This window comes from Neophocaena asiaeorientalis, unplaced genomic scaffold (genome assembly GCF_003031525.2).
Source record: "Neophocaena asiaeorientalis asiaeorientalis breed wild unplaced genomic scaffold, Neophocaena_asiaeorientalis_V1.1 scaffold400, whole genome shotgun sequence".
Classification (NCBI taxonomy): Eukaryota; Metazoa; Chordata; class Mammalia; order Artiodactyla; family Phocoenidae; genus Neophocaena; species Neophocaena asiaeorientalis.
Window position 1 is genome coordinate 3553900 of NW_020175089.1, and position 12655 is coordinate 3566554.

The 12655-nt window shown below is 40.2% G+C and overlaps 1 protein-coding gene across 2 annotated transcripts in view; it reads left to right on the forward strand.

Moving 5' to 3' along the window:
• FERMT1 (FERM domain containing kindlin 1) overlaps positions 1-12655 on the forward strand; it is a 60851-nt gene that overhangs the window by 19023 nt on the left and 29173 nt on the right. For both annotated transcript variants that reach the window (XM_024764274.1, XM_024764275.1), the window contains exons 5-6: positions 3682-3895; positions 5918-6020. In XM_024764274.1, the coding sequence (XP_024620042.1) occupies positions 3682-3895; positions 5918-6020 (317 nt within the window). The remainder of the gene's footprint in view (positions 1-3681; positions 3896-5917; positions 6021-12655) is intronic.

Genomic DNA, 12655 nt, shown 5'->3' on the forward strand with positions numbered 1-12655 from the left:
CCACATAATATCAAATGGCAAAAATCTCCCCGAGATCTCCATCTCAAAACCAGCACCCAGCTTCATTCAACAACCAGCAAGCTACAGTGCTATACACCCTATGCCAAACAACTAGCGACACAGGACCACAACCCCACCCATTAGCAGAGAGGCTGCCTAAACTCATAGCAAGTCCACAGACACCCCAAAACACACCCACAGACGTGGACCTGCCCACTAGAAAGAAAAGATCAAGGCTCATTCACCAGAACACAGGCACTAGTCCCCTCCACCAGGAAGCCTACACAACATACTGAACCCACTTTAGCCACTGGGGACAAACACCAAAAACAACGGGAACTATGAACCTGCAGCCTGCAAAAAGGAGACCCCAAACACAGTAAGATGAGCAAAATGAGAAGACAGAAAATCACACAGCAGATGAAGGAGCAAGATAAAATCCACCAGACAGAATAAATGAAGAGGAAATAGGCAGTCTACCTGAAAAAGAATTCAGAATAGTGATAATAAATATGATCCAAAATCTTGGAAGTAGAATAGAGAAAATGCAAGAAACATTTAACAAGGACTTAGAAGAACTAAAGAGGATATAAGCAATGATGAACAACACAATAAATGAAATGAAAAATACTCTAGATGGGATCAATAGCAGAATAACTGAGGCAGAAGAACAGATAAGTGACCTGGAAGATAAAATAGTGGAAATAACTACTGCAGAGCCGAATAAAGCAAATAGAATAAAAACAACAGAGAACAGTCTCAGAGACCTCTGGGACAACATTAAATGCACCAACATTCGAATTATAGGGGTGCCAGAAGAAGAAGAGAAAAAGAAAGGACTGAGAAAATATTTGAAGAGATTATAGTTGAAAACTTCCCTAATATGGGAAAGAAAATAATTAATCAAGTCCAGGAAGCACAGAGAGTTCCATACAGGATAAATCCAAGGAGAAACACACCAAGACACATATTAATCAAACTGTCAAAAATTAAATACAAAGAAGACATATTAAAAGCAGCAAGGGAAAAGCAACAAATAACACACAAGGGAATCCCCATAAGGTTAACAGCTGATCTTTCAGCAGAAACTCTGCAAGCCAGAAGGGACTGGTAGGACAAATTTAAAGTGATGCAGGAGAGAAACCTACAACCAAGATTACTCTACCCAGCAAGGATCTCATTCAGATTTGATGGAGAAATTAAAACCTTTACAGACAAGCAAAAGCTGAGAGAGTTCAGCACCACCAAACCAGCTTTACAGCAAATGCTAAAGGAACTTCTCTAGGCAAGAAACACAAGAGAAGGAAAAGACCTACAATAACAAACCCAAAACAATTAAGAAAATGGGAACAGGAACCAACATACTGATAATTACCTTAAATGTAAATGGATTAAATGCTCCCACCAAAAGACACAGACTGGCTGAATGGATACAAAAACAAGAACCATATATATGCTGTCTACAAGAGACCCACTTCAGACCAAACAGACCAATCACAAGCACTGAAATTGAAACTGTGATTAAAAACCTTCCAACAAACAAAAGCCCAGGACCAGATGGCTTCACAGGTGAATTCTATCAAACGTTTAGAGAAGAGCTAACACCTATCCTTCTCAAACTCTTCCAAAATATAGCAGAGGGAGGAACACTCCCAAATTCCTTCTACGAAGCCACCATCACCTTGATACCAAAACCAGACAAGGATGTCACAAAGAAAGAAAACTACAGGCCAATATCACTGATGAACATAGATGCAAAAATCCTCAACAAAATACTAGCAAACAGAATCCAACAGCACATTAAAAGGATCATACACCATGATCAAGTGGGGTTAATTCCAGGCATGCAAGGATTCTTCAATATATGCAAATCAATCAACGTGATACACCATATTAACAAATTGAAGGAGAAAACCATATGATCATCTCAATAGATGCAGAGAAAGCTTTTGGCAAAATTCGTCACCCATTTATAATAAAATCCCTGTAGAATGTAAGCTTAGAGGGAACTTTTCTCAACATAATAAAGGCCATATATGACAAACCCACAGCCAACATTGTCCTCAATGGTGAAAAACTGAAAGCATTTCCGCTAAGATCAGGAACAAGACGGTAGCTCACTCTCACCAGTCTTATTCAACATAGGTTTGGAAGTTTTACCCATAGCACAGAGAAGAAAAGGAAATAAAAGGAATCCAAAATGGAAATGAAGACGTAAAGCTGTCACTGTTTGCAAATAACATGATACTATACATAGAGAATCCTAAATATGCTACCAGAAAACTACTAGAGCTAATCAATGAATTTTGTAAAGTAGCAGGATACATTATACCATGTTCTTGGATTGGAAGAATCAACATTGTGAAAATGACTCTACTACCCAAAGTAATCTACAGATTCAGTGCAATCCCTATCAAACTAACACTGGCATTTTTAACAGAACTAGAGCAAAAAAATTCACAGTTTGTGTGGAAACAGAAAAGACCCCGAATAGCCAAAACTATCTTGAGAACGAAAAACGGAGCTGGAGGAAGCAGGCTCCCTGACGTCAGGCTATACTACAAAGCTACAGTAATCAAGACAGTATGGTAGAATGGATAAAGAAGATGTGGCTCATATATACAATGGAATATTACTCAGGCATAAAAAGAAATGAAATTTAGTTATTTGTAGTGAGGTGGATGGACGTAGAGTCTGTCATACAGAGTGAAATAAGTCATAAAGAGAAAGACAAATACCATATGCTAACACATATATATGGAATCTAAGAAAAAAAATGTCATGAAGAACCTAGGGGTAAGATGGGAATAAAGACACAGACCTACTAGAGAATGGACTTGAGGATATGCAGAGGAGAAGGGTAAGCTGTGACAAAGTGAGAGAGAGGCATGGACATATATACACTACCAAACGTAAAATAGATAGCTAGTGGGAAGCAGCTGCATAGCACATGGAGATCAGCTCGGTGCTTTGTGACCACCTGGATGGGTGGGATAAGGAGGGTGGGAGGGTGGGTGACGCAAGAGGGAGGAGATATGGGAACATATATGTATGTATAACTGATTCACTTTGTTATAAAGCAGAAACTAACACACCATTGTAAAGCAATTATACTCCAATAAAGATGTAAAAAAACGAAAAAATAATCTCTAGCTTGCTTGCAACTCTGAGGGCTTCTTGCATAGTATATTGCAATGCAAAGAATGAAAAGGATTATTTATGCTTTCCTTATGCAAATTAGAGTCAGATGATTTATAAACCGTCAACTAACTGGTTTCTTAAAATTTTAAATACTGTGATTTGTTTAGGGGATTTCCCAAAAAAATATAGTGTATTCATGCATTCTGCGAGAGCTCCAGTTTTCTAATAGTGCCAGAACTCACTACTGAAATAGGAGAATTTTGAATTATTGAGGAGATAGCCCCACATCTGTCTGGGTTGATTTTGGAAGTTTTTACAGCCTATGAGTTCCCAAGCTTCCCAGGAGCTAAATATTCAGACAGGAGTTTTACCTATGTTTAACTTCTCTCCCCATCACTCATGACTTATCTGATTATTTTCAATGTTAACAAACATTTAACTTCAAAATCCATTTTAGTACAAGCAATATTGGTAATTATTTTTCTAAAGATTCCTACCCCAAATCTCATATCCTAGTTCATTCTCTCCTTTGCTTTGCAGTAAGTCCTGGCTTATACAGTAGAACCATGACCCCCACATATGACCCCATCAACGGAATGCCAGCGTCATCCACAATGACTTGGTTCAGTGACAGCCCTTTGACTGAACAAAACTGCAGTATCCTCGCATTCAGCCAGCCCCCTCAGTCACCAGAAGCTCTTGCTGACATGTACCAGCCTCGGTCTCTGGTTGACAAAGCCAAGCTTAACGCAGGGTAAGGACATGACTTGGTTTTGCGTCTCTGTGAACTGATGTTGATATAGTAAGAGAGATGCTGCAGGGATGGGGGAAGGGGTGTTTCATTTTTAAGTTAGCATGCCTAGGGATTGTATACTATTCACAAAAGTCAGTGCTGATTTTAGCAACAAAAGGGAAAAATGCAGCCTTTCATCATTTCAATACATTTAAAGTGTAACAACATTTACTCACTGGGTTAATTCAACGGTTTACCGTATGTGAATACTAATTCTTTAACCATACACGTGTGCAAAGTGTATTTTATGGAATGTAGAACAGCTTATAAGTGGGTTGGTCCCCATGGAGCAGCAGGGGAGACCCAAGGTGACCTCACTGTCTTTCGTAGAGCACTCCTCCATTCTGTGATCCAACAAGTGAGTCCTTCAGCTTTTGTATGAAGTGGTCTCAGAAAACACAATTTATTTCTCAAACCACCATCTATTTCACTCCCTGTTGTCAACCAAGTCAAGTCAAGTTTGTTAACAGCATTCCACTCCCTGTGAGATCTGGCCCTGAAGATGTCCATCTGTCCGTCCTGCTGTGCTGTCATGCACCCCATCCCCCCACGTGCATGCTCACTCTTGTGTCACCGCCTCACCTCCAGCTTTTCCCCTGCTCCAGAACCCTCTCCTTCCCTCCTCCTCTACCAGCCCATCCCTGTTTGTCCTTTAAAGCCCAGCCGCATACAGTCTTCTTCTGAGATGTCACCATTCAAGATCAGTCACTTCCCTTGAGTTCTGTTCTTTGGCTCCAGTGTTACCTTGTTCCTTTAGTATAAGGCTTGGTTACCCCACAGGACTGTCAATTCCTTTAGGTTGGAGACTGCATCTTGGTTATTCTTATTCTCCCAAAAGGGAATATATAATATGTAATAGAATATTACATATATGAGTATATATAATCAATATATGTAAACATATATAAAATACTTGATAGAATTTCAAACCATTTTCCTTCAGTGGTATTGGATGCCCTTCATTCCCACCTTGTTTTGTTGTTAACTTTTCATCACACCTCACCATTGCCAGTATTTATCTTTCAAACACTAGAATTGTGCTACCCAGTACAGGAGTCACTAGCCGCATATGGACATTTACATTTATGTTTGAATATAATTAAAATTAAAATGTGGCACTAGCCACATTTAAACCTTCAGTAACCACATGTGGCTAGTGACTACTCAGTTGGGCAGGGCAATATAGAATATTTCCATCGTTACAGAAAGTTCTACATAGAACTTTCTGTAAGATAGAGCCAGTTCTGGGTTGGACCACCTAGTGTAGAAGTGGTCAGCAGTCAGCAAATACATGCAGAACAAGTACATACAATAGTCACCAAGCGCAGATTCTAATTCTGGCTCCACCACGAGGCATGTGACCTTGAACATATCACTTAATGCTGCTGAGGCTCATTTTCCTCATCCGTAAAACTGAGAAAATAAGAACTGCCCTGGGGGACTTCCCTGGTGGTCCAGTGGGTGAGACTCTGTGCTCCCAGTGCAGGGGGCCCTGGTTCAATCCCTGGTCAGAGAACTAGATCCCGCATGCTGCAACTAAGAGCCCGCATGCCGCAACTAAAGATCCCACATGCTGCAACTGAGTCCACATGCCACCACTAAAGATCCCACATGCCGCAACTAAGACCTGGTGCAGCCAAAATAAATAAAACTAAATTGTAAAAAATTAACTCAAAAAAAAATAAAAATAAGAACTGCCCTGGCTCCTTCATTTGGTTACTTTAAAGTGTCAGTGAGAAAATATATACAAACAAAAAAGCAGTTGGAAAGCTGTATGATAAAATGGAGATATAAGCTATTATCAAGTCATCTCCCTTACTGAGTTTTGGTTATATTACTAACCCGGACTTTGTTCAAGGGTGTATATATACACACATATACATTTAGATATACATGTATATGTATATAAAAACACATTGTATAATACTATAATTATGTATGTAAAATTGATTGACTTTTAAAACTCATCCTGTTGTTTTCCAGTTGGCTAGACTCCTCACGTTCCCTTATGGAGCAAGGCATCCAGGAGGATGAGCAGCTGCTGTTACGATTTAAATACTACACTTTCTTTGACTTGAATCCCAAAGTAAGATACTTTTTCTGTATTCTGTCTCTCCCTTTTTTTTTTAATGTGAATGCATGAAAGTGTAAAATTGAGTTACTTAGTTTTCAAAATTAGGATTAATTTATGTAACCTTCTGTTTAGCTCTGTAGGGTTAGACCAATAAATGTATACTGGTCTCTGGATTTTCATCTGTTTGTCTCTAGCGAGCATGGTAGGCTACCCCTGAGTTAGGGGAGTCGCTAAGGGTCTTCACTCATGGCATGTGCTGTCCCTCTCCATTCACGGTGAAGCAGGAACAAAAAGAGAGTGACTCACAGAGTTGGAGCCCTTCATGCTTAGGAAGGAGGGAGTTGTCAAGGCCCAGGTTAAAAGGGAAGGGGTTTTGGCAAAGAAGCCAGGATCTCATGATAGCACACACCTGGCTCCCCACTGCGGTGCTGAATGAGTCTTGGGTGATGAGACAGAGGGATTATCTGGATAAATAAAGACCCCCAGCTGGTTTCCAACTCTCATTTTAAGTGCACATCTCCCACCTGAAGTTTCCTAGGACAGCTGAATGGTGAAATAAGTCCTCTGAACATCTGCCCCTTCCTTGTCCCAATTCTCCCTTTTGTAGAGTTGTGAATCGGCACTTAAAGTGGCCCAAAGTAGAAAACACACACTGGGTCACCAGTCCTCTGAGTGCACAGCATGATGGTATCCTCCCATCCCAGTTCCGAGCTGACTGCTAATTCTTCAATTATCACCGGGCACTTGTTCAAGGGGCCTGCCTCGGGTCACCTTTTCTGCACCCGTTCCTTCCTCATCCACGGCAGTGTTTCCACCTCTTGTGTCACTGTCTTCTGCTTGGTCCTCATTTTGTCTGGTCTCCAGAGGCCCATCTGGACTCCCACTGCTTACCTAACTGGCATCTGCTTCAAAATAAGCCCTCTTCCTTGTTTCTGTGGAGCTCTTGCTCAGTCTTTGACTGAGATCCAACTTACTGCCCATGGGCCTAGCTTGCATCTGGAGTACATCACTTCCAGTGAATCATGGTAAGAAAGCAAACTTTAGGTCTTCTTTGATAAAATCTTCAGGAGAAATTACTGTTACGGCTTCTCTTAACCAATTGTTTTGATTTTCTTAAGGGCAATGTGAATTATACAATTATTCAGGTTTTCCTTTTTGTGTTGCCTGCTAGAACCAAATCTTTACACTTTCTGTAACCTCACTTTTTAGCCTCATTCCTGACTCAGCTTTACTCTTTCCTTGCCTAGTTCCTAGGTAACTTAATCTACCTTATTGTATGCTATCTATTCTAATAAACTGCCTTAAATTTTTTTCTGAAACTAGATAACACATAAATAAAACATACTTATGCATTTTCTAATTGCTAAGTCAGGAATGTGGCCCCAACTTATCTCTTCAGACTTGTGCCCCTGTTGTTTTATTTATTCAATTATTTATCGAACAACTACGGTGTGCCAAGAACTAAAATAGAAGTTGAGGGCCCAAAACAGCTGGACGTTAGAATAACGTTTTCAAATTTATGAAATAAAATACATAGGATTACAAAATGGAACTATATTGAACTATAGTAACCAAAATATTTTTCAAAATGGATATAAGTAACATATCTGTTTAATTAGTTGATATCAAAGTGATAATGAATGTGAGCATTGTTTGAAAATAGCAACTGTGATACAATATGAAAAATCTGTGATTCTGGTAGTCATGAAGTCACAAGTGCTCTGTAGTACTGTGGTTTGTGGCCTACATTCACCATGGAAGGAAATGCTAAATTTCCATTAAAAGCCAGTGCAAATGGAGGTGTAGTTTTTTCTAATCCAGGCTTATGGACCACCTGATTTAGACTCCCAAATCCAAGAATCGCAGGTTCAGAAACCCTGCCCTAAGATCGCATTCTGGTCTTATTCCTTCCAGAAAGGAGCTTTTCTCTACTCTTGGTCACACTGGCCCATCTCTTCTCTGAGCCACAACTGAGTGTAATTTCAGGACTCACACCTCTAATTGTACCAAATTCATGGATTTTCTCTACAAATAAGCTTCAAACTCCTTGGAGTTATGGAACACTTCTGATATTTCCTTTACCCTCAACCCCTACGTGCTGCAAGGATGCTGGGAGAGTCAGACTTTCCTAGTCGCCTCCTCCAGGATGGGATCAGCTGGTCCTTGGAGACCCTCCTATCAATTTCCTTGCCAAGAGATTCCCCATTAAAACCCTTGCTTTGGCAATTGAGCTCAATGTTAAAAGTAAACTCAGTCATCTACTGCTTAAAATAATAGTCAGGAACATGTAAGTGACATCACAGTCAAGGAATTCAGACATGGCAGATCATCAGCATAAATATCAAACATGGAGGGGCAGTGTTAAAAATGTGTTGTCTAAAAAGTGGAAGATTAAAAGGAATCATTCTTCCAGAAGGAGACAAGAACCCGGAAGGCAAATGTTACTGGGGCTGTTGTCCTAGGCTCTTTGCCACCAGCCCCTGCTTGCTTAATTGGTAAGGAGTTCTGTGTCCATAGCCTATGAACAAAATGTTTCTGAATCTAACAGCCAAATAGCAGCTGTCAACCCAAAGGTGACAGGAAAACTCAAGCTGGTGGGATAGGACTTTGGGGTGCAGGATGATTCCCCAACCACTCTAGAGTTGTGGCAGCCCTCCCTTCTCTGCCCTCCTAAAGTACAGAGTGCTATAAATGAAACCAAGTTTAAGGCTCCTGGGTAGAGGGATATAGAAACTTAAGATAGAGTTTGTGCTTTCAAGGAATCTACAATCAAATCAAGAAGAGCAAAGATAGCACCCATGAAACCACTGCAAACATACAAGGTATCCTACATTTAGGAGTTAAATCATATAATAGGACCAGGGAGCTTCTCTTCTCTGGCTTTCAGAGGAGAGATCCAAGCAAGCTGTAGAGCTGAGGCAACAGGCACTGATTAAAATCTCAGATGTATGAAAGTACTAGAATACATTTCAAATATGATATACTTTAAAAATGCAAAATCCAGAATCCATAAAGAGAATATTGGTACATTTTAATTAAAAAATGAAAATTTTATGCATGACAAAAAAACTATAAATGAAGTTAAAAAAAAGTCATTGCAACACATACTACAAACAAAAGGCCAGTCTCTAATATATCAAGAGCTCTTCCAAATCAATAATAAAATACCAACAACCCAGTAGACTAATGAGCAAAGGATGTGAACACATAGTTCATAGAAAAGGAACTACAATGGCTCTTATAAGGTCTTATACTGGCAAAGATCAAAAAGTTTCATGCACTATCTTAGTTAGCAAGAGTATGGGGAAATAGGCTCTCTCATACATACACTGCTTGTAGGTCAAATTATGAATTAATCTAGCCTCTATGGAAGGCAATTTGGCAATATCTATCAGAATTACCATTCTGCATGGCTTTGACCCAGAAAATCCACCCCTTGATATTTATACCACAGTTATACTCAAATATGTGAGTTGATATGTCTGTACACAAGAACAGTTATTACATTATTTGTTTTAGGGAAAAATTGGAAACACCTAAACATCCATCAATAGGGAACTGGTTAAATACGTTATGGTCCATTCATATAGTGTTTTGATTAGGAGGAATGAATCAGCTTTCTTTTGATGGGGAGCATATTCAGGGAATATTACTGAATGAAAAAGAACAAGGTACAAAACAATCGGTAGAGGAACTACACTTTGTGGGGAACAAGGAAGGGAAAGAGACTGACTTTTTATTGTACACCCCTTGTCCCTTTTGAATTCATTCAAAATGAATTCCATCATTATATACTCTTTTGCCCAATTTAAGTGCATTTTAAAATGTGTGCATTTAAAAAAAACAAAAAAACTTTTGTGACTCCAGTAGTTTATAGTATTTTTTTAAATGTTCACTAGAGAAAAGGTACATCAGTCTTAATAAGAGGCCTAGAAGATACTAAAACTTGCTATCCAACTGGGGACTTCCCTGGTGGTCCAGTGATTAAGAATCCACCTTCCAATGCAGGGGACACAGGTTTGAGCCCTGGTCCGGGAAGATCCCACATGCTGCAGAACAACTAAGCTCGTGCACCACGACTACTGAGCCTGCGTGCCACAACTACTGAGCCCACATGTCACAACTACTGATGCCCGCACACCTAGAGCCCATGCTCTGCAACAAGAGAAGCCACCGTGATGAGAAGCCCGCACACCTAAACGAAGAGTAGCCCACGCTTGCAGCAACTAGAGAAAACCTGTGCACAGAAATGAAGATCCAGCACAGCCAAAATAATTAATTAATTTAAAAAACTTGCTACCCAAGTTTTTAGGGAATCACTTAAGAGTGATTAGATCCAAATAGTAATCCTTTCCTGAGAGCATGAAAACTATGGGAGGTAGGTTTTGTTCTTTTTTATATTGTTGGTTGGTGGAAGGAGGGAAGGGTTTACTGAATTGACTAGATAGGGAGAAACAGGGATTCAAGCAGTGGAGTTGGCAGAAACCACGTGCTTTGGTGGTTTCTATTTTCAATTAACCAGGAGACAAAGGAAATTGAGGGCCAAGGAGAGGGCAGCAGTAGCCAGTTCCCACCAGGGAAAAATTTGTTTCTGAGTAGCTGAAACCACTGAAAGAGTTCTCAGGAAAAAAGCTTTTGGGACACCTGTTAATGAATGAACCTGTGAAGACCCAGGACCTTGTGCTGTCTCAGAGCCTCAGTGGGAATGTGAACAAGCCTCCAAAGAGGAAAATCCAGAGCTCTGTGGATGCCGCAGAGGAATCCAGGTTCCTCAGCAGGAGCCAGGCTGGCCCGGCCTCTTCTCTTGATGTTAGTCTGTAAATGCAGGCAACTCTTGTTTAACCAATATTCTGTCAAAGAGGTTTTTTTTAATCTGGCTTGGGGTGGAGGTTAAGTATTTTTAGGTGAGAAAGCTCTTATTAAATTTTTTAAATCTTTACTGACTGCATTTGAGAGAGAAGCCTTACAGGGTGATTTAACTTACTCTCACTAAAACCCCTACAGCAGACAGAGAGGGAGAAATAGATGATTGACTGATTGATAGATAGATAGATAGACAAATATGACAGTTTGTTAGTCCAATTCAGATTTCGGCAACCACACATACTATTTAGATTTTGTGTTTCAGCTGTGAATTAAAGGCAGGGGCCTCTGGGGGAGTGGGTTGGGGGTTGCTTGCCTGGTTTTGGTGTGCACTGTGTGTGTGGTTTGTTTAGTTGTCATGTCTTTGGATTACAGTATAATTGACATGCCATAATATTTACCCATTGTAAGTGTACAATGTGATTTTCAGTGAATTTATATAGTTGTGCAACCATCACCACAATCTAGTTTTAAAACACTTGTGTCACCCAAAAATGTTTCCTCATACCCATTTGTGGTCAGTCCCTGCCCCCAGCCCCAGCCTGCACCTGGTCTGCTTTCTGTCTTGAGTTTTGCCTTTTCTAGAAATTTCACATATGGAATCATACAGTGTGTAATCTTGTATCTGGACTCTCGGCATGATGACTTTGAAGGTTTTCTGTGTTTTTGCTGGAGTGGTGTCCTATCATGTGGATGGACACATTTGGATACACTTGTTTATCCATTTTCCAGTTGAGGGACATTGGGTTGTTTCTGGTTTGGAGCTGTTATGAATGATGCTACCATGAATGTTTTTATGCGTGTCATATTTTAGTTTGTTTTTGGAGGATTCTGGGGCAAATTCCTGAGGGTTTCTATGACACCTGTCGAAGTTCACAAAACAAGGACAGACTTTCTTAAGATTCTTATTATTCCAGCCTCCTGAGAACCACACCCCTGGATCTGCATTTGCCCTCCTTTCCAAGCAGCTTTAGAAATGCTGAGAAGGAGGGAGCCTGTGGACAGGTCATGATCCCACTGGCCTAAGAGCAGCACCGCTTGCCAGGCTCGGGCTCACTGCGGATTTTGACCTTCCCTGTCACCTTTTTCCCTAGTGTGCATAAAGTTAATGCAAAACGAAAAACAAACTCATGCCAACCAACCCGTGATAAACCTGTTTAGATACTCTTATCTTTCTATTTCTCCCCCATGTTATCTTTAACATTTTATCTTTTTTAAAGGATACAGTAAAGTATAGCCTCAATATGAAAAAAAGAAAAAGAAAAGAAAATCAAACATAGGAGAGTTATTGTTTAATTGGTACAGAATTCCAGTTTTGTAAGATGAAATGAGTTCTGGAGACAGATGGTGGTAATGGTTGCACAGCAACGCAAGTGTACTTAATGCCACTGAACCATACACTTAAAGATGGCTAATACTAAAAAGGAATTATTTAGAGTAAAAATGGAAAATAGTCCTTTACCATGACCTTTCCCCTGAGAACTAGCCACAGTTAACAGCTTAATGATTAATTATTCATGCAGAGTTTTTCACATACATTTATAAACGTATTTTTGAACAGATTTTTAGGATGTTTTCTTCCTACATAAATAGGATCATGTATTTGCTGTGTAGCTCACTTCTTTTTATTTTTTTATTTTTATTTTTTTTTTTGCGGTACGCGGGCCTCTCACTGTTGTGGCCTCTCCCGTTGCAGAGCACAGGCTCCGGACACGCAGGCCCAGCGGCCATGGCCCACGGGCCCAGCCGCCACGCGGCCTGTGGGATCTTCCCGGACCGGGGCA